The 22,116-nt window shown below is 37.6% G+C and overlaps 3 protein-coding genes across 4 annotated transcripts in view; 1 reads left to right on the forward strand and 2 right to left on the reverse strand.

The window, feature by feature from the left end:
* Positions 1 to 117: 117 nt before the first annotated feature.
* LOC306863062 (enkurin-like) lies at positions 118 to 2,751 on the reverse strand. Of its 2 annotated transcripts, none has more exons than XM_079406224.1 (5): positions 2,377 to 2,751; positions 1,579 to 1,724; positions 1,167 to 1,399; positions 867 to 1,013; positions 118 to 686 (listed from the first exon to the last, which is right to left on the reverse strand). In XM_079406224.1, the coding sequence occupies exons 1-5, from the start codon at positions 2,454 to 2,456 to the stop codon at positions 513 to 515; spliced, it is 780 nt and encodes a 259-aa protein (XP_079262350.1). In that variant the 5' UTR covers positions 2,457 to 2,751; the 3' UTR covers positions 118 to 512. The 2 variants fall into 2 exon arrangements, with proteins under 2 accessions (XP_079262350.1, XP_079262349.1); XM_079406223.1 differs by having other exon boundaries at positions 119 to 686; positions 1,561 to 1,724; positions 2,377 to 2,585.
* Positions 2,752 to 2,805: 54 nt separating this feature from the next.
* LOC306863648 (threonine synthase-like 1) lies at positions 2,806 to 6,152 on the forward strand. The gene is made up of 2 exons (XM_079407141.1): positions 2,806 to 2,877; positions 3,385 to 6,152. Exon 2 carries the CDS (start codon positions 3,408 to 3,410, stop codon positions 5,238 to 5,240), a length of 1,833 nt encoding a protein of 610 aa, XP_079263267.1. The 5' UTR covers positions 2,806 to 2,877; positions 3,385 to 3,407; the 3' UTR covers positions 5,241 to 6,152.
* Positions 6,153 to 10,193: 4,041 nt separating this feature from the next.
* LOC306863237 (A-type potassium channel modulatory protein DPP6-like) overlaps positions 10,194 to 22,116 on the reverse strand; it is a gene marked incomplete at both ends in the record, with an annotated part of 182,326 nt that continues 170,403 nt past the window's right edge. Inside the window, 8 exons of the mRNA XM_079406481.1 lie at positions 10,194 to 10,343; positions 15,461 to 15,534; positions 15,617 to 15,689; positions 15,771 to 15,829; positions 18,276 to 18,375; positions 18,968 to 19,022; positions 19,241 to 19,435; positions 22,043 to 22,112. Coding sequence (XP_079262607.1) covers positions 10,194 to 10,343; positions 15,461 to 15,534; positions 15,617 to 15,689; positions 15,771 to 15,829; positions 18,276 to 18,375; positions 18,968 to 19,022; positions 19,241 to 19,435; positions 22,043 to 22,112 — 776 coding nt within the window. The remainder of the gene's footprint in view (positions 10,344 to 15,460; positions 15,535 to 15,616; positions 15,690 to 15,770; positions 15,830 to 18,275; positions 18,376 to 18,967; positions 19,023 to 19,240; positions 19,436 to 22,042; positions 22,113 to 22,116) is intronic.

Below are 22,116 nucleotides of genomic sequence, written 5' to 3' on the forward strand. Positions count from 1 at the left end.
GGGTAATAAAATGTCTAGTAATCAACACCAATGCATATTTCCTGATAATCACAATTTAAACAAAGAGAGGGAAAAAAAGTAGGTTAAACAAACAATTTTACACTTTGATCAAAATTGTGTCAGATTATATTTATTAATTAATTCATTCATGATCAGATAAATGCAGCCTTGGTGATAAAAGTCCTGATGAAACATTAAGACATTATTTTTTGGAATAATATTCACTGATGAATCATGAATCTGAACACCAGAAACATACAGTATTAAGAAAATAAATGTGGTTCATTTTGATTTCATGTTTAAATGGATGAAATCGCTCAGAGACTAGTGAGTTCATCTAAAGCGATCTTTATTGCACTCAGACGTATTGTTGTAAAGCTCTTCCGAAGCCTTTCAAAATATTTCTGAACTACCATAAGAGAGGACAAGCAAAGACATTGTGGCAGTTTTGCCTGTTTCTGATGTTGCTCTTGGATATTTGCTGAATTCAGGGCGACTAGCTAACATCACGCTCAATTATTAGCAATGTAGATGGTTTTGTGTCGCTCAATCAGCTCAATATCTTTCTCCAGCTGCTTCATTTCCTGCTCCAGACGCTCCTTCCTGTATTTTTTTGGAGCTGTGTCTGTGACAACAGAGAGGCCCTGGTACTGGTGATGAAGCTCGTCCCAGTTCTTCTTCAGCGCCTGCCAAAATCAAGTCATCAGACATTTCTTGTAATATAAAAAAGTATTGTATAATTCTTATACACTGCCATTCAAAAGTTTGAGGTCAAGTAAGATTTTGGGTATTTTAATTCAGCAAGAATGTATTAAATTGTTCAAAATAGGTGTAAAAACATTTCTGATGTTACAAAAGTTGATTACCTGCAAGATATTGTGGCGTTCTTCACCTGAAAGCTGTTTCATGGCCCCGTCTCTCATTCGCTCCTTGACATAGTTGTCATATTCTTCTTGTGCTTTCTTCACTTCCTCTCTGCGTTGGAGCAGGTACTCTGGAGTTTGGCCAAAGTCCTGAAAACATGCATTAAAAAAAAAAAAAAAAAAAAAAAAAAAACAGGCCTGAGGCTTTTCTTACTATTTTTGCTCTATTCAGTATGTACCTTGAACATATGCATGGAATACAAGAGCATCTGAAACATGAAGCTCAACATCCCATCCTCTCACCTTCTTCTTTATGTATTTGGGGACGAGACCAGAGTTCTCCAACAGTTGTTTGTCTCCCTTCTTGGTGTAAGCATACACAGGCTGTGGTTTCTTCGGGACTGTCATGATGTTCTCCACAGCGTTGGTCTTAATAAAGTCCTTGTTGCTGTGGAGACCCATGAGCGGCTTGTCTGTTCTGGCAGGTATTGGTGGTTTACTGTGTAGCTCATCATCTTCATATTTAAATGGTTTCTCTGAAAATAAATCATCCAAGCAAAATTAGGATAAGTACAGCAAATAGCTTTAGTGGTCTCAACACCTCTGCTCATGATATTGTATGATTGCAATGAAAATATATTTATCTGTATTTAAAAAGGTCAATATTATATATTAAATCTCAGAATGTCTCAAACACCAAATGCAGGACATGTACTCTCAGGGAGTTTGGGCTCCTTGGAGCGTTTCAGTAGATATTTCTGTGGCGACGGCACATCCACTTTTGCTGGTCCCATAGTTTTACTGGGGGCTTTGTTCACTTCTTTTTCCAGCTGCACTTGCTCTCTGAACTTTGACATGTACCTGAAAATTAATATAATATCATATAATATAATATGTGACCCTGGACCACAAAACCAGTCTTAAGTCGCTGGGGTATATTTATAGCAATAGCCAAAAATACATTGTATGGGTCAAAATTTTGCTTTTATGACAAAAATCATTAGGATATTAAGTAAAGATCATGTTCCATGAAGATATTTTGTAAAGTTCCTACTGTAAATATATCAAAATCTAATTTTTGATTAGTAATATGCATTGCTAAGAACTTAATTTGGACAACTTTATTTGGATTTTTTGGCATCCTCAGATTCCAGATTTTCAAATAGTTGTATCTCCATCAAATATTGTCCTATCATAACAAACAAACAGCTTATTTATTCAGATTTCAGGTGATAAATTGACACTTATGACTGGTTTCGTGGTCCAGGGTCACATATAATGATCCACTTTATGGGAATTAAAGCAAGATGAATGCATTCTGGTACAAATACTTCACAATATAATCATATCAATTTTAATTTTATTTTCACATTATGCTAATGAGAACAGTGGAATTGCACTTAATTGTAACAATGAAAAATCGTGTTTTCTCACGTTTCAAACTGAGAAAATATTTTTTTTTCTAAAATATCATAGAAAAAAATAATAAAAGAGAAAGATCATGATACTGTACCTGGGTGCTTTCACGGCTTTCTCTTCCTCTCTGGGAATAAGGTTATAGATGCTCTCTGGAGGATAGATTGAGTCTCTCATGATGGCTGATAGAGACACAAATGACAGGAAAACAAGAGAAAGCGTCCCGCTGTTTGCAGACAGTAGTGTGTTATTAACGGAATCGGTGTTGTTGAACAACTGTCTCTATGGCAACCACTACCAAGCAACATTAAACACTTTTTTGTTTAGTTTTTTCTTCCGCATTAATCAAAGTGATTTCAGTTACATTTTCATTTAAGTTTGAATGGCTAGCTTTAAACAAAAACATGATATTCAAAATATTTATTTTATTGATATTATTTGAAAGTGACCGCATGAGAGAGCCGTTTACTGCTCAGGAAACGGAAACGGAAAATGTCATTTCGCACTTGCCGTACTGACGCGGTTTGTTTACATGGCATGCCATCAGCGCATGTGAACATGAGCTTACTATAGTAGTCAGATAAACACTGCGTTTTTGGTAAACTATAGTTTGTCAAATATTTGTGTGCGTCTAACCTATTAAGAAAATCCTGTCAGAAAACATTAACACCTGATGTTCCCTGCCCTACAGTTTCAATCATTTGTTACACTCTAAAGTACATCACAATGCGGAAGAAAAAAACCTGTTGATACTTTAAGGCCTTAACTTCTTTATTTCACATTTCAAGTGCATTTGCGAAGGTGTTGACTCACAATGGCCATCGCATCAGTTTAGCCCACAAGGCCACAGGGCAGAAGTCTCCAACCCTGCTCCTAGAGATCTACCCTTCTGCAGACTTTAATTCCAACCCTGCTCCAACATACCTGTCTATAATCGCCAAGTAACGTAACCCTAAGGACCTTAACAAGCTGGTTCAGTTGTGTTTGATTGGGGTTGGAGACTCTGTTGCAGTGTGTCCCATTTGTCATTTTAGGGTTGAGAAGGGTGCTCTCGAGTGCCACCTTTGCCACCTTTTTAATTCTGTAACATATTTCTCCTTCCCAGACCATTTGATCTTTGTTTCCAAGATGATCCTTGCTTTCGGCCAGCTGTTGGCTAAAGTGAGAAAGATGAGGACACACATGCTATGTTCTCAGTTTGGTTCTTCATACTTCACTACAGCACGACTATTAAATCAAATCGCCAAACCTCGTGAGAGAAACATTCTCCTGATGGGTTCTCCTGGAGCAGGGAAAACCTGTGTTGGACGGATTGTAGGACAGAGACTAGGGATGCCTGTTATTGATATAGATGACGATGTTCTTGAAAAGACATGGGGAATGAGTGTGGCAGACAAGCTATCTGAGATCGGTGGAGATGGTTTCATTGAAGAAGAAGGCAAAGCGGTGTGTAACTTCACTGCTACAGGAAGTGTTATCTCACTGACAGGCTCCGATCCACTGCATCCAGATGCCATGCAGCATTTGAAGCGATCTGGACTGCTCTTGTATCTGGATGTGGACACAAAAGATATCATGCAGAGACTCTCTCGAATGAAGGTGAATAGGATTGTGGGTCAGGATGCTGGTGTTTCTATGAGAGAGATATTACAGTACAGGAAACAGTTTTATGAGAAATGGCTGGATGCGCGAGTCTTTTGTGGGACAGGAGACTCCGTGGAGGACGTGGCTGATAAAGTCCTGAGGACTCTGGGAAGATATGAGGATTCAGAATCAGAAATGTTCATTTCAACAAGGAGCCAAATGTCAAGTGACCCCAAGTTCTTCAGTGATGCTGTCATAGAGGGTCTTGCACCAGATGGAGGGCTTTATGTACCAAAGAAAGGATTCCCCAAACTGGAACCTTCTGAATGGTTAAGAATATCCAGCATGCCATATGCAATGAGAGCTGTGGCCATACTGGAAAACTGTATCCATCCTATGGATGTGTCCCCTGTAGAATTGAGCACAATGGTGCATCGCGCTTATGGCCAGAACTTTGCCAATCAATCGGTTGTACCTCTAAAGCACCTCACTGATCATCAGTACATTCTAGAACTCTTTCATGGCCCCACTGCTTCTTTTAAAGACCTGGCACTGCAGTTAATGCCTCAGCTGTTCTCCCACTGCCTTCCACAGATGTGCAATTACCTGATTCTAGTGGCCACATCTGGAGATACAGGAAGCGCGGTGCTAAACGGTTTTCAGAATCTTAAAGACAGTGACTGTGGGAGGATTGGCGTTCTTGTATTCTTCCCCGAGAAAGGAGTGAGTGAGATTCAGAAGCTACAAATTACAGGAATTCAGGAGGGCAATGCCAAGTCTATTAGTGTCCTGTCCGACTTTGACTTCTGCCAAAGGAGCATTAAACAAATGTTTGGGGACTCAAGCTTGATTGGACATTTAGCTGTGGAATATGCCACGGTTCTCAGCACCGCAAACTCGATAAACTGGGCTCGACTGCTTCCTCAGGTGGTCTATCACTGCTCGGCATACCTGGACCTGCTTAGGAATCGCACTTTGACGTTTGGAGACCCCATTGATGTGTGCATCCCTACTGGAAACTTTGGCAACGCCATGTCAGCCCTGTATGCCAAACAAATGGGAATCCCCATACGGAAGGTGATCTGTGCGTCCAATCATAACTGTGTCATATCCGACTTCATCGCTAGTGGAGAGTATGATCTCCGCAGCAGGAAACTGCTGGTTTCAAACTCTCCTGCTATTGATATTCTGAAATCCTCTAACCTTGAGAGGTTCATCCATCACACATCTGGTGGGGATGGGAGTCTGGTCAGAGATCTGTTTTTGAATCTAGAAAGAGATCTTTTTTTTAAAGTATCAGAGACTTTACGTCAGAAGATCAGTTTGGAAGTTCAAGCTGGTTGGTGCTCAGAAGATGACTGTTTGAGAGCCACATGAGGTGCACGCAACAACAGGCTACATAATGGACACTCACACAGCGGTTGGTAAAGTAGTCGCCGATCGTATACATGACAAAACCTGCCCGCTTGTGATATGCTCCACTGCACACCATGGGAAGTTTGCTCCGGCTGTTTTAAAAGCCCTTCAGTGTCAAAATATCCCACAAGACCCTGTTGAGCAATTGGGTAAACTCTGCACCATTGGAGGTCGAGAGATGATGCATGAAGCTCTGATGAAGTGCATGGGAGACAGTGGAGATCATCCACATGTAGTATGTGAAGCTGACTTCAGCAAGCTTGTAGATGAAGTAGAAACTATGATACAAGACTCATTTCTGAGAGTGCAGTGACCTGAAATACCTGCTAATGTCCACTAGATGGCGACGTTTGTCAAGAAACCCCAAACATTCTGGCTCATGATTCGCATTTTGTCAATTTGAGGTGGCAGTAATGTAATGAGATATAGTTTCAATCCATTTCAGGTTACTGAAGTTCATAAACTAGCCTTATATTTGACTTTTTCCCAGTCTCTCAAGCGTTTTATCACAAAATGTTTTTATTTTATACTGATTATATACTAAATTATTGTAACAGCCTACAGCCTATACAGTGAAATATTACTTGGTGGAATAATTCTTTCAAATATTATTAATAAATATAACAATTTATTGATCATTGCTCTTATATAGTATTGCTGTAGTATAGTATTTAAAGGTTTAAATACAAATCAATAAAACCGACAAGGAAAAATGTTTTTCCCTCTTAAAAGGTACAGTTCATATTCGAGTAATAATTATGTCATCATTTACTCACCTTTATGTTATTCAAACGTGTATGACATTTCCTGTGTCAAAAATAAATTTTGAGCTATCTGTTTTTTTCTTCAATAAAATGGATGTCTGTGGTAACCAAAACTGTTTGCTTAACATTCTTCACGATATCTTCTTTTATGTTGCACTAAAGAAAGTAAGCCATAAAGGTTTAAAATGACACGAGTAAATGATAGAATTGTCTTTTCTTTTTTTAGGTGAACTATCCCTTTAATTTTTAAAACATAGATATGTACATTAAAGAAACTGACAGATACAGTGATGAATCAAGCACAGGCAAAAAATGTAGATAAGCTGATTGTGTTTTATTTAAACCAATTATGACCTTTCCCAGATAAAATAAAACCCCTTCTAAGATGTTTACATAACCTTAGAGGTCGTCGTCTTAAGGTCATGCATGTAAATGCACTCATTTACTTAATTCACAAGAAAGCGGGACATCAACATTGAAGGCTTTCAGTTTATTTTGGTTGCTTACATATTCATCCTCTTTTCTCCAAGTGAGGAAAACAAATCATAGCAAAGGTGATGATAAAAGTTTGTATTCGGAGAGGTGCCACAATATGCCTGTTCTTGCCGAGTCAGTAAACAGCAATCCCATCGTTCTCTTGGTCCCATGTGATTTTTCATTGCTCATTTCAGATCGCAGTAATCGTGACTTCCGGAGCTCTGCTCGACACGGGAGAACAAAATACCTTCAAATGCTTTATGTACAAGAAACACTCACATAGTCAGAGACTTAAATGAGATTTGAGTTACATTTATACATCAAGCAGACAAGACTGAGATCTCACTCACAAAACTACCGGAAAATGAAATGCAGGTCGGAACATTCAAGCCGTCAAAAATACTATGCAGATATTTGACTGATTTTAAAAAATAGCTTTTGAGTTGCAAATGGTTTTATGACATGCACTATGAATGCATCAAGATTAAACAAGAACATTTCATTCAAACAAAATAAAAAAGTTAATCATCAAGAGCTTTTATAGGCAAAAGTTACAACCAATAATTGTTCATATACAGCACTGTGCAAAACATACAAACATAGCATGTCACTTAAATAATGAAAATTCCACTGCTTAATGTGAAAAATTTGCACAGTACTGTATTTAATGAGCGTTAAAGGGACCGTAATCTGCCAACATACAGTCATGGCCAAAAATATTGGCACCCTTTTGATAAATATGATCAAAGGCGGCTGTAAAAATGTATCTGCATTGTTAATCCTTTTGATCTTTTATTTAAAAAACATTTTCAGAAAAGTCTAACCTTTCATTGGATAATAAGAATTTAAAATGGGGGGAAATATCATTATGAAATAAATGTTTATTTTTTTCTCAAATACACGTTGGCCACTCCAGGGTGATCATGAACATGAAATTATCCAGCCATGACTTCCTGTTTCACAGAAATATAAATAGGAGGGAAAACAAAGTCCAAATTCCCTTAATCATCCATCACAATGAGAAAAACCAAAGAATAGATTTCTGATGTGCAGCAAAAGATAATTGAGCTTCACAAATTAGTGAAGTGGCTTTAAGAAAAGAGCTAGAGCAGTGAAAATGTCCATTTCCACCATCAGGGCAATAAATAATAATTTCCAATCAACAGAAAATGTTACGAAACTGCCTGGAAGAGGACGTGTGTCTATATCATCCTAATGCACGATGAGGAGGAGAGTTTGAGTGGCTAAAGACTCTCCAAGGACCACAGCTGGAGAATTGCAAAAAATAGTGGAGTCTCGGGGTCAGAAAACCTTAAAACAATTGTCAAACAGCACCTGCATCACCACATGTTGTTTGGGAGGGTTTCAAGAAAAATTCTCCTAGCTCATCCAAAAACAAACTCCAGCATATTCAGTTATCAGACACGACTGGAACTTCTAATGGGACTGGCTTCTATGGTCAGATGAAACTAAAAAAATGAGCTTTTTAGCAGCAAACACTCAAGATGGGTTTGGTGAACACAGGGATAAAAAGTACCCCATGTGTACAATGAAATATACTGCTGTATTTTTGATGTTGTGGGCCTATATTTCTGCTGGAGGTCCTGGGCATCTTGTTTAGACACATGGCATCATGGATTCTATCAAATACCAACAGATAAAAAAAATCAATAAGTGACTGACTCTGTTAGAAATCTTATAATGGGCCATGCTTGGATCTTCCAACCGTACAATAATCCAAACACAAACCTCAAAAACAACACGAAGATGGGTCACTGAACACAAAACCAAGCTTCTGCTGGCCATTCCAGTCCTCTGACCTGAACCCTGTAGAAAATGAGTGAGGTGAACTGAAGAGAAGAAGCACCAACATGGAGCTGTGAATCTAAAGGATCTGGAGTGATTCTGGATGAAGGAATGGTCTCTGATCTCTTGTCAGGTGTTCTCTAACCTCATCAGGCATTATAGGAGACATTTAGAGCTGTTAAACTGGCAAATGGAGGTTTCAAAAAGTATTGAATAAAAGGGTGCTGTTAATTGTGGCCAATGCGTATTAGAGAAAAACATTTATTTCATAATGATATCCTCCCCCCCATTTTAAATTCTTATTCTCCAGTGAAAGGTTAGATTTTTGTGATTTTTTAAAAATAAAAGATCAAAAGCATTAACAATGCAGATTAATTTTCACAGCCTTCTTTGATCATATTTACCAAGGGTGCCAATATTTTTGGCCATGACTGTACAGTATACTCAACTTCACTGCAAACCTGTATGTCCTACTAAACTCCATTGAAAGAACAGCATGAGCATTCTGCTAAACATCTCTTTCTTCTTCTCCAAAAGAAAGTCAGTCATACAGGTTTGGAACGCCACAAGGGTTGAGTCAATGTCAGAATTGCTGTTTTTGTGTGAACTATCTCTTTAACACAGAAGTGTTTCTTACCCTACTTAATATACTTTTTATGTACAGATTAGTTTTGGGCATGAATTAACAAATGTTCTACAAAGTGTCTGTAAAGCCTCAGAGAGGCTTTAGTTTAATACTGAGGTAATGTTGAAATCATACATTTTAATTTCATGCTCCATTACTCGATCCTTAAAGTGGATGGAAAACTGCTATTAGCAGAATGCGAGCGAGTTTGTTTTTGTTGATGCTAAAACAACACTGGCTCACAAGCGCACAAACAAAAATAACAGTGTTCTCACAATGCTATTACAGTCAGTAATGTATACCGTGGTGCCATTGACAATGTAACAAGAGCGTTTTAGATACAGGATTTTAGTCAATCCAACGTAAGCCTTGAATGAGTGGTGATATTCACAAGGAGGCTCCTCGAAAACGATTGCTCGCCCCCGTAATAAGGCACAGTGACTAAATCAACAGAGTGCTTTCTTCAGCACTGACAGACCATCACTTCAAGGAAGCGCACGCTGAGAAGTGGGATCAACAGTCTTGTACAACTGTCATGGTCTGGGAGAATAATGAGAATAATTTTTGCTCCCCTTCTGCTTGATGAAGTTTCTGCAATGAATAAACACCATCTAAATACACAATTGAGGCTACAAGATTTCCAAGACTCGGACACGCTTGAAGAATGAAGCAAGTTTTAGCGATATCCAAGTGAATGGTTTTCATGTGCGACTTTACATTGCAACACCAGACACGAGCACAATTGGACATGAGAAGACCTTTTGAACCACAAATGACACGTTCTCCCGACAACACCCCCTTTGCCCAAAACACCAAATACCTATTTGAATCAAACACCGAATGACCCCTCAGTCTACCTGCGAGTCCCACAGCTCTTAGGGATTCAAAAGGCCATCGCGCTTGGCGGTCAGTTAATATCGCAGCGTCTCATTCATCAACGTGATGGACAGACCAGAGACTCCTAACACCTTCAGAAGCTCATAACTGGCCTGCAGGGGAGAGCGAGACGATGTGGCGCCAGCCAGATGCCATGCCGCGCTGCACGGCTGCAGTCTGTCGAGGGTTGATGGATAGTGAGGAGCACCTGAAGGGGAGCCGAGGCAGGAACACGAGGAAGGGCGGTCTCAGAGTCAGCATGCGACACTGGGAGGGAACTGAAAACTGGAGGGTTCAAATCTATGGGTTGCATATCAGGTGGCAAAAGGAGCTGGCTTTGTGCTTGGACGTAATGGAACGGGTGGACTAACCCTCCTCTTCGCTCTCCTCCTCTAGCGCCTCCTCGAACACTTGGTCCGGGAGTCGGAAACACTCCTCGAAGAAGTTGACCAGCGATTGACTGAGGTGCTGCCGCGTTGCCTCGTTGTGAATGAAGTGTCCTTCATCTGGGTAGATCTAATGAAGGACACAAGACAAGGTATTGAGCTCAATATCACAGAACTCACACCTCTTTTGGTGTGAATGCAAGTCTGTTTGACATCAAAGATTGGTGAAATCATCAGTATATATGATTTGTTTAGTTTTATTTAGCCTTCCTAGGAATACATTTATTGCAGGATAGTTCCAGGGGTCTCAGTGGTTGATTATTTGATTGATTTATTAAAACAAACTTCTTCTTTATTTTATTTCAGTGGTTCTCAAAGTGTGGTACGAGTACCACTAGTGGTACTCAGGCTCCCTCTAGTGGTACACAGAGGAATCACTAAATTAAATATAAATTAATGTTAAAACACAATACATCAATCTTTATTTGAGTGAAGTTTTTTTTTTTTTACATTTAAGTACAGTACAGTTTTTGTAAACACATTTTAATTGAATACTTTTTTAAGTTTTTAATTTACCTGTTTGTAAGCACTGTGCAGTGTTAATGTTCAAACTGTGTATTTACAATGTTAAAGTGGCTGACAACAATAAATATTCTTATTAGGAATAAAACTGCCTCGTTTTTGAACTGTGCAGAGCTGTAGCTGAGTAGGTAGGCCTACTACGCTACTGTATTTTAATGTTGGTCACTATGGTGGTACTTAGAGAGCCAAATGTTTTCTAAGGTGGTACTCGGTATTAAAAAACGCTGTTTTATTTTATTATTATTATTATTGTATGAAGGTCTTGGAAACTGTTTTCACCCATGCCTTCATGACTGTTTCAATGTCTTCTAATGCTTGGAAATAGTTTATTTTATAATTTTTGCTAAATTTATTTTAATACTTTTTAGATTACCTTGTTTTACCCTAAACTACAATCAGACTTTAAACATTATTCATGGAAATCCACCAAAATATGAATATTTATATGCTTAATCTAAACGAAGAGAGTCACACGCACACACACACACACACACACACACACACACACTGTGTGACTGTCCCATGGTTGTATTATCATCTCCAACACTTCACTGCTAAAATTATGTAAAATTACACAAAAGGTGTGAAAGTACTACAAACCCGATTCCAAAAAAGTTGGGACACTGTACAAATTGTGAATAAAAACAGAATGCAATGATGTGGAAGTTTCAAATTTCAATATTTTATTCAGAATACAACATAGATGACATATCAAATGTTTAAACAGAGAAAATGTATAATTTAAAGGGAAAAATAAGTTTATTTTAAATTTCATGGCATCAACACATCTAAAAAAAGTTGGGACAAGGCCATGTTTACCACTGTGTGGCATCCCCTCTTCTTTTTATAACAGTCTGCAAACGTCTGGGGACTGATGAGACAAGTTGCTCAAGTTTAGGAATAGGAATGTTGTCCCATTCTTGTCTAATACAGGCTTTTAGTTGCTCAACTGTCTTAGGTCTTCTTTGTCGCACCTTCCTCTTTACGATGCCCCAAATGTTTTCTATGGGTGAAAGATCTGGACTGCAGGCTGGCCATTTCAGTACCCGGATCCTCCTTCTACGCAGCTATGATGTTGTAATTGATGCAGTATGTGGTCTGGCATTGTCATGTTGGAAAATGCAAGGTCTTTCCTGAAAGAGACAACGTCTGGATGGGAGCATATGTTGTTCTAGAACTTGGATATACCTTTCAGCATTGATGGTGCCTTTCCAGATGTGTAAGCTGCCCATGCCACACGCACTCATGCAACCCCATACCATCAGAGATGCAGGCTTCTGAACTGAGCGCTGATAACAACTTGGGTTGTCCTTGTCCTCTTTAGTCCGGATGACATGGCGTCCCAATTTTCCAAAAAGAACTTCAAATTTTGATTCATCTGACCACAGAACAGTTTTCCACTTTGCCACAGTCCATTTTAAATAAGCCTTGGCCCAGAGAAAACGCCTGCGCTTCTGGATCTTGTTTGGATATGGCTTCTTTTTTGACCTATAGAGTTTTAGCCGGCAACGGCGAATGGCACGGTGGATTGTGTTCACCGACAATGTTTTCTGGAAGTATTCCTGAGCCCATGTTGTGATTTCCATTACAGTAGCATTCCTGTATGTGATGCAGTGCCGTCTAAGGGCCCGAAGATTACGGGCATCCAGTATGGTTTTCCGGCCTTGACCCTTACGCACAGAGATTGTTCCAGATTCTCTGAATCTTTGGATGATATTATGTACTGTAGATGATGATAACTTCAAACTCTTTGCAATTTTTCTCTGAGAAACTCCTTTCTGATATTGCTCCACTATTTTTCACCGCAGCATTGGGAGAATTGGTGATCTTGCCATCTTGATTTCTGAGAGACACTGCCACTCTGAGAGGCTATTTTTATACCCAATCATGTTGCCAATTGACCTAATAAGTTGCAAATTGGTCCTCCAGCTGTTCCTTATATGTATATTTAACTTTTCTGGCCTCTTATTGCTACCTGTCCCAACTTTTTTGGAATGTGTAGCTCTCATGAAATCCAAAATGAGCCAATATTTGGCATGACATTTCAAAATGTCTCACTTTCAACATTTGATATGTTATCTATATTCTATTGTGAATAAAATATAAGTTTATGAGATTTGTAAAATATTGCATTCCTTTTTTATTCATAATTTGTACAGTGTCCCAACTTTTTTGGAATCGGGTTTGTATTTAATTGCATTGTTTTTAGGATACATACAATGTTAACTGTGAAATTAACCTTATTTTATTCCAAAAAGGTTTTTAAATCAGATTTCTACCACAGAAAATTACAGTGAATGACAAAGAGGTAAAACATTTTCATTACCTTCAAAAAATATGTATAAATAAAGAACTACATAAAATAAAAACACAAGAATTTTCCTGTGATGCATGTATGTCCAATTTTAGATACTGTTAGTGAACAAATGAAATTGATGAGAACATGAAATTGAAAAAAAAGTCCATATAGTGACAACATTAGTAATTAATTTAATTTGTTATTTACATAATTTCTGTAAATCTCAATTCATCTCAGTTAATGTTTATATTTTCAGAAGCGTTGTTAGATACGAGATGAACTGTGGCACAAATGTGCACTGAACCATGCGTTTGAACCAAACAATCAAACCAAGTGTGTAAACATCCATAAACTTCTACTGCAATGATACAAACTTTCATTGTGTGCCTGGCAGCCCTGACACTTCCTAATAGATCATAAATTGAGAAGAACAGTTTGACACAGTGACGATCACACACATGATGAATATCTGCCCTAATTAATTCCACAGTCATTCAACAGCCAGTAATTAATAGCAAATCTATTAGGGAGCAGAAAGCAAAGAGAAAATCTCCTAGTGAGGGAATATAATGGGATTATTCAGCGTGTGGCTCATGAGAGTGGCCTGTATAATCTGTTTAAATGAGCTGCATGCATCGAGTGTGTCTAATCCCACTGCTGGCAGCAGCTGCTCAGAGGCTCAGTATCCAGTCACTCCAGCTCTCACACACCTTTGACAAACATCGTCGTGCTCACAGATGGATGCAGGGTGTACAGTTAACCCCCCATTAATTTACTCCATAGAGAAATTGATTTTTAACAACGATGCATACACCTTCCCTGCCATCAGCTCTGAGGATATTATGTGATGATATATGCTTCTGAATAAATCAGTTTTAAATTCAGTGTAGAAAAAGTAGTATTTAATAGTGGAATTTACAGTGAAGAACTACAATATCCCAATTAACTCAATGAATAAAAAATGTTTCCTTTTTTTATTATCATATAAATTATAAATTTAATTCATTTTAGTTAAAGGTGCTTTGACTGTGCTAATTAAATTTATAATTTATATGATAATAAAAAAAAAGGAAACATTTTTTATTCATTTAGTTAATGTGATGTACAAAAATACTTAATACTAAAATAAAAATGGCTACATTTTATTTTATGGTGTCATTGTTACAGTGTAATTATACATTTCAGTACTGAGTAATATTAATTAACTACATGCACTTACTATGTGGCTAGGGTTATTTGAATGTAATTATGCATAATTTATTGTTAATATAATTTTAAGTACATGTAATGTGTAACAAGGACACCTTAAAATAAAGTGTTACCATAAAAAAATATAATATAAATATAGACATTTATCAAATTATTTGATAAAAATACAAAATCACAACAAAATGACTTAAACTTTAAAATTAAATAATTATTAGAATTGGAATCAAATATTTATTTTAATTTAAAAGTAACTAATTAACAAAAACTATAATAGTCTCTCAATGATATTAAAATAACATTGTGGCTTAAAACATAATAAAATAGCGTAAAATAGTGTATACTGAAAACACACTGCTTACCAACCAGGAGCTGGTTCAATCGACTGCACGCAAGTAAAACCTAATCGTAGTTTAAATGAGTATCAAAGTATTTACTTTTGAAGTACACAATTTACTGTATTTTAAAAACTAATGGAAATTAAGATTTTCAATTATAATAAATAATGCTGACATCCTGATGTGAGGAAATACAGTTTGAAACTGTCACACTTCGGTGTGTGGGATGAGGCAGGACGACGGAGACAAATAAATTCAATAATCTTTAATAATTCCATGACGGGTAATATCAGACAGGGTGATATCAGACAGATGATACACACACGAGGTAACGTTCACAATACCGGATGAGGGAAAACTGAACGGGCTAGAACTAAAGTAGGGGTGCTAATGAGGGACATACAGGTGAGGATGATTAACAAGACACAGGTGAACTAACTAATCAAAGAGAGACAGAAACTGGGTCAATGAACACATGAGGGATGAAAACTCAACAAAAGTCCAATGGGGTGTGACAGAAACATCAACCGTAACAAAAACTATGATATGACTGTTTCCTGTTTTCAAATGTTTTTTTAATTCTTCGTCGCTGCTTTCCCATTGTTGTCTATGTAAACATGCACTTCACAAATGTCTTTGACCAATGCACTCATATCTTTTTCAGCATTTAGAGCGCTGCATTTTTAGAACTTAAAAAAGAAAAAAACGTTTAAAGATCTTTACCCTGCACCTCACATTTTAAACACAAAAACATGTTCTGTGTGAATGGTCTCTAAAATTAAGAAACTAAGAAATTCTCTTAATATTCTCAAGATCTCTTACCTGCAGAGTGTAATTTGCTCTCTCGCTGATTAGCCTGGAGATGAATTTGGCTGTGTGCTGAAAATGAACTTTTTCTAAAAGGTAAATGAGACGCGTGTTAGTTGACAGTGTTCTTTCTTTTACAAAGACATTGTAAGAATTGGAAAGGAAATGTACCATCTGCTGTTGGATGAATGATTAAAAACTTCTTATCAATGAACTGAGACGCTCTGTATGCAAGGTTGGCCATCTGTGGAAATATTAAAGAGTACACCATAAGTGTTGTCAGTATGGTGAATACAAAATACAGATTATAAAACAGGAAATGTACCTCGTATGCCCTCCGATCTGGCTTGGGAGGGCCTAGATATCTCTCTGAGAAAGCTGAAGCTGAAAGCAGGAAATAAGAACAGTATCAGTCAACAGTGACATTTGTCACAGGCAGAGTTAATTTCCGAGCATTTCCTTTGATAAAAATCACGGCACGGCCATTTCACAATACACGCTGATGCACCGGCTGATTTATGAGCAGATTTCTGTATTGTTGCTACTGTAAGAGGTGAAGTATTGTTTATGATGAACACACACATGCTTCATTTTTCATCCCTCTGTTCCTTTAGTTCTTGGAGTGCTTCGGTCCTCGTGCCTGCTCTCAGAATACTGATGGGATCCACTGCCACGCACAGACAGGAAGCTACAGAAATGGATGATGAATCGGACACTCCTCCTCCTCCGAGACATTCGCACAGGATGCATTATTGCGTCTGTACTGTTTTTTTTTTAATTGTCGGTTCAGTTGTTGGTGACATCTTGCATCACATCTCACTGTTTTTTCAGCATCTTGCACTGTTTTCAAGATATTGCGTCAAGTAAAAAAATAGAGCATCTGTCACCTCAGTGCATAAATGGTAGTTTTACAACGAAGGAGACGCAATCAGAAGAAACTGGGGGTGGGAAATTTGATGATATTCCCCATTCCTGATAATATCACACATATGCATGTATTTTGCAAGGTGAAATTTTTTTAGGGTACTTTGGATCTTCCACTAAACGTTTGTGAATAGTTCCCTGCTGGATGTTAAAAGGACATTAAGCAGATGTTTTGATTTAGAATGCATGTGAATCTGCTCTTTTTATAGTCGTTTGCACATAATAATAAGCTCAAATCCTTTCGACAGATGTCTTGTGCTTACTGAGATATTCATATCTAGTTCAGATGGACCCAAACAGATCTCTATTCTTCTCTCTGCAGAGCTGTAGTCCACTCTAATATTTAATATTGATGCTGCTCTGTTTGTTGTTAGGAAGACAAAACTTTTTAAAAGTTATATTTTTAGGCTGCTCCATCTCAGCGGTCTAACAGCTCAAGAAGGTTGGCTGTTAACAGACTGTTAACCAGCACATCGCTTCAGTTTTTAACAGTGCAAAAACGTGAGGTAAGATGCAAGTAGCTAAATATTTAATATTTCACAAATGTTTTATGCAAGGAATATTAATCGACCAACAATTATATCCTGTGATGTAAAGTCTTATATTTATTTCCAATATTTAAACCCAGAATTGTTTTAAAGGGCCATTTGTACTTTCATAAGGGCAATTTTTAAAATTACGTTATTAGTTGTATGTTGTCTTTAATGGCAAATGTTTAAATTTCACCAATTTCTTCAATCAGTCGGAATACTTTAAACTCTTACCAATAACAACAATATGTTATAGCCTAATTGTAAGTGCAAAAATTATCAATTTTGTTGATAATTTTTGCTCTTGTTTTTGTAATTGTGATTATTAATGTTGATTTATAGAATACCAATGCAAAAACATTTTTGGTGTTTGGGAAAATGTCACATTCTGAACAAACTTGTCAGTCTATGGCATTAGTCCAGTCTAGTGCAAGCTATGCAAAAACTCTAGTTGTAATCACTCAAGCTGCGAAATTAATCTCTTTACTTACATCGTATCTGCAATTTGTTGTATATGAGAATTTGCAAGCATGCAGAATTCAGTCAGCAAAACACGCTGACCAATCTTAACGCCTGTGATTAGCCATATCAACAGAAACGTGTGTGAATGGTTATAATGCTCAATGCTGCTGCTGCTGCAAAAAAAAGCATGCAAAGCAATCTGATTCAACGTGTGCAGACTTGTAATTACGCGAATGGACACTTTTGATTAACTTTCACATTTTATTTTAATCGCAACAGCCATAATACATTTTGTTTAATTGTGCAGGGCCAATATTTGCCTCTTTATCTTGAATTTGTGGGGCATTTTGTTTACTTTGGTGGCATTTTAAAAACACTTAAGTCAATCGCAATAACAAGTAATTACTTCGCAACTGCAAAAACAGTACATTCCATATAGTATGAATGTAATCTGAATGCACTACATCTGCCATGTTGTCTTTGTCACATGACCTACCAACGTCACATCCTCTCATGTGGAATCATGGGACAGTAAAGTGTCCATCATATGCATACTTCAGAATCCCGCTGGAAGTATAGATCATCCGGGTACTTTTTGCCTACTCTTTTATGAGTACTGAGAATTCGGACATGCTTTTTTTGTCACATACTGTTTTTTTTGCGTACTATAAGTTAGAGATTTATGTGATTTCGGATATAGCTGGGGAGTCTAATCCTGCTCACTGAAGGGCCACCTTCCAGCAGACTTTAGCTCTAGCTCTAATTAAACAACTCAAACAGTAATCAAGTAGCTTGTAATCTCTAAACTATTACATTTCCAAAGTAACCTTCCCAACACTTTTTGGAGCTAAAGTCTGCAGGACAGTGACCCTCCATTTGTCTTAATAAGAGAAACACACGCACACAAACCATACCATATAGTGCAAAGTCTGTGATGGGTGAGAGCACTGCAGCACACTTGAGCACGGAGTCATCAGAGCTGAGTAGAAGGCTAGTGATGTATCCTCCATACACCTGAAACACAAAATACTCAACTCAAGACCTCTGAGATAGCACAACTCTCATTACTAGTTACGGAACTTTCTGATACGGTCGGTGCTCATTAAAGTGAGGCAGGAATTCAGCCTTTGAAAATGCATTCATTAATCCTTTGAAAACGACAATCTTTCAAGAAAAGAAACAGGCACGGGCAAAAACGAACATGTAGCCAGAAATGTAGATGGTCTCAATTATGTTCTTCTTACTGCATGAAACCAATTTGTTCTGCTCTTCTTCAGGACTGAAGTTAGTGAGAGAGGAAGAGTTTAGCTGACGTGCCAAAATACAGACAGGCTCTGTGGACTCTCTCATCATCAGAAATGCTGTTGGATGGGTCACACTGACAGTGTAGCAGAGTAGCGTTATTTTATAACATTTCCGAAGCAATTGTTTTTGTATATATCATTTAAATCAGCCACAAATCAGTCAAGTTCCATTTTTCAGTTAGGATGCAATTTACAAGGATTAGGAACAGAGCTTTAATGCACTTTATGTGTTCCTGTGAATATGAGAGAGGCAAAGAAACATCTGTGCACATAAATAACAAGCTATCTTGTCTTGTCTTTACCTGCCCAAAAGCTCCAATTCTGGTCTTGTCAATATACGGCTCCTGCATCAAAATACTGCAAGACACAGGACAAAATGTTAAATGGTGTGACACTTGCTGGACCTTCTCACATGCAAAATAATCAGTGTCAGATTGTGGTATATCTAGACCGTGGTATATCTAAATCTGCCATGCGGTTAAGGAGATGCAGCACATGTGTATCTGCGTGTGCAGCTGTGTGTTGGCACTGAAGGATGTTCACTGTGTGTTGGATGCAGATGGCTGCTCAACTACCTGAGGGCATCCAGCTGGTCTTTCTCCTCGAACATTCCCAGCCTGCGCTGCACCTTATGGAGTAAGTTAGTCCCCTGGAAGCCACTTCCACTACCGTCAAAGCGCACTGCAATCACCCCAAAACTGCTGACCAGCACTGACGCCCAGTCGATGTGGAACTGCTCTGAGACCGACTGACTCCCTGGAGTCCCATCTCTGAGAGAGAGAGTATGAGAAATAATTTTCTTTAGAAAGCAAGCATTTCAGTTTAAGACTGTGTCAGAATTTAGTAAGCTGCTTACTTACAAAACATTTCTGGCAATGATAGCCACATTCTCTGAGATATCATGTTCCAAGTCAGACTTGCTGAATTTTAATGCATTTCCAGTCAGCTTAATTAGAATGTGTCTGTGATATCCAAAAATGCTGTCTACACTTGTGAAAAAGAAGTCTGCTTAATAGTATTAAGTATTTGTAGTGTCCTTTAATGTCTTGTTAAGTGAAAAGCTGTGTGTTTGTAATAAACATAAGGTGTTTTAACTTTATACCATTACTTTATGGCCAAAATACAAATCCATAACCCATAATAATGCTTTCTCCGGTGAAAAATTCCATCTTCCATTGTCAAAATCCACCAACATATTTGTTTAGAACTGTTTTGGACTGTTTTCACTTAATAAAATGAAAACTAAAAGACTTTCAAATCACATGAGCCAATATTTTATTCACAATAGAACATAGAGAACATAAATGTTTAAACGGATAAATTTTACTTTTTTATCCACTAAATGAGCTCATTTCAAATTTGATGCCTGCTACATTTCTCAAAAAAGTTGGCACAGGGGCAACAGAGGGCTGAACAAGCTAGAAATTTTGCTGGTAGAACATCTAGCAACTAATTTAGTTAATTGACATCAAGTCTGTATATGATTAGCTATAAAAGGGATATATTAGAGAGGCAGAGTCTCTCAGAAGTAACGATGGGCAGAGGCTCTCCAATCTGTGAAAGAGTGCGTAAAAATATTGTGGAATACATTAAAAACAACGTTCCTCAATGTCAAATTACAAAGGTTTTGCAAATCTCATCATCTACAGTGCACAACATCATAAAAAAGATTCAGAGAAACTGGAGAAATCTCTGTGCGTAAGGGACAAGGCCGAAGACGACACTGCATCACTCATCGGCATGATTCTGTCATTGACATTACTAAATGGGCCCAGGAATACTTCCAGAAACCACTGTTGGTAAACACAATCCGCGGTGCCATCTGCAGATGCCAACTAAAGCTCTATCATGCAAAAAGGAAGCTATATGTGAACATGGTCCAGAAGCGCCGTCGTGTCCTGTGGGCCAAGGCTAACTTAAAATGGACTGTTTCAAAGTGAAAAAGTGTTCTATGGTCAGACGAGTCTAAATTGGGACCACATTCCAACACCAAAACTCCAGAAACTCATAACCTCGATGCCCAGACATCTTCAAACTGTTTTGAAAAGAAGAGGAGATGCTACACCATGGTAAAACATGCCCCCGTCCCAACTATTTTGAGACTTGTAGCAAGCTCATTTTATGCATAAAATTGTAAAATTTCTCAGTTTAAACATTTGTTATGTTCTCTATGTTCTATTGTGAATAAAATATTGGCTCATGTGATTTGAAAGTCTTTTCGTTTTCATTTTATTCAAATTTAAAAATTGTCCCAACATTTCCGGAATTTGGGTTGTAGACTCTGCCAGCTCTATAGAGAACCCAGGTGACTGTCTGCTGCGGTGTGTATGATGTGTGCAGTGGGATAATTGAAGGCGGGCTGCAGGTGAACTCATTTGTGGTGTAATTACAGTGGCTGAAAGTGTACGACTGAAAAGACAAGATTAATAGCACTGACTAAAGTCCATTTCAGAGTTACACTCTTACTCTTGATGAGACCTGAAGCGCAGAGCAGGAACAGAGAGCGGGAAAGGAACTGCTGCTTGTGTGTTAATAGGATGACCTGTAGCACATGCTTTAAAGGGCTTATATCATGCAAAACAGGATTTGCTCTTTGATATAATAAAGCTTAATGTTCTACAGGCAAACTCTAAAGTTCATGATTCAAAGCTTCCTCCCTGGGCCATTTATTCAAACGTAATTGCAAAAATGACTAGAAATTGTCTCAACAATGTGCATGTTAACATCTGACCACTCCTATTTAATAATATTAATGACATATTTGGTATTCAGCAGTTTGGCATGACATTGACCATTATGGGTTTTATTGGCCTATTCAGATATAGTACAACATTATAATATATTTTTATCATTTGTTAATTATTGTTTTCTTAAAAAAGTGAATTTAAACATTTAAATTCAAATAAAATGTCATTTTTTATTTTTATATTACATTAATTAATATTTACAACAAAAAGGATTCATCTTAATTGATCAATCTGGCACAGTTCTATTCTAAAAATAGCCAAATATTGGTGTATATCACTATTTTTAGACAATCATGCAATATTAATTTACTTATATAAATCTTTCAGCAGCAAATTAATGTGAGAAAGAGTGGTAAATAGGATAACAACTAAATTAGGTTTTGGTGCAAGAAACCTTGACTAACATTATAAGTAGGACTCAGGGAAATAATAACATGCAAGAGAAGTGTAGATTATGACTTTTTTTAATGAGGGATCCAACCCAGATGGAGATTCATGAGGGAGTTCAGAGAAACTATTTGGAACACTGACATATTTTTACATAAAAAGGCTTATTTGTGGTTGTGTTTAGAAAGGCAAAGGGCCTGTAAGGAAATGTAGAAAATGTTGCAGATATATATATGTACTCACACAAGGAGCAGAAGTGGGTAGTGTAAGGTGTCTATGAAGCCTGCAGGTTTCAGGATCTGCATGCTAAGGCCTGT

This window comes from Barbus barbus (genome assembly GCF_936440315.1).
Source record: "Barbus barbus genome assembly, chromosome: 44".
Taxonomy (NCBI): Eukaryota; Metazoa; Chordata; class Actinopteri; order Cypriniformes; family Cyprinidae; genus Barbus; species Barbus barbus.

Bases quoted from the DNA above. Each gene is read 5' to 3' on its own strand.
- LOC306863062 (XM_079406223.1), bottom strand. From the start codon at position 2,456: ATGAGAGACTCAATCTATCCTCCAGAGAGCATCTATAACCTTATTCCC. The intron at 1,725-2,376 runs GTACAGTATCAT...ATTAATTTTCAG, and splicing joins AAAGCCGTGAAAGCACCCAG to GTACATGTCAAAGTTCAGAG. The intron at 1,014-1,166 runs GTGAGAGGATGG...GCATGTTTTCAG, and splicing joins CCAAATACATAAAGAAGAAG to GACTTTGGCCAAACTCCAGA.
- LOC306863648 (XM_079407141.1), top strand. From the start codon at position 3,408: ATGATCCTTGCTTTCGGCCAGCTGTTGGCTAAAGTGAGAAAGATGAGG.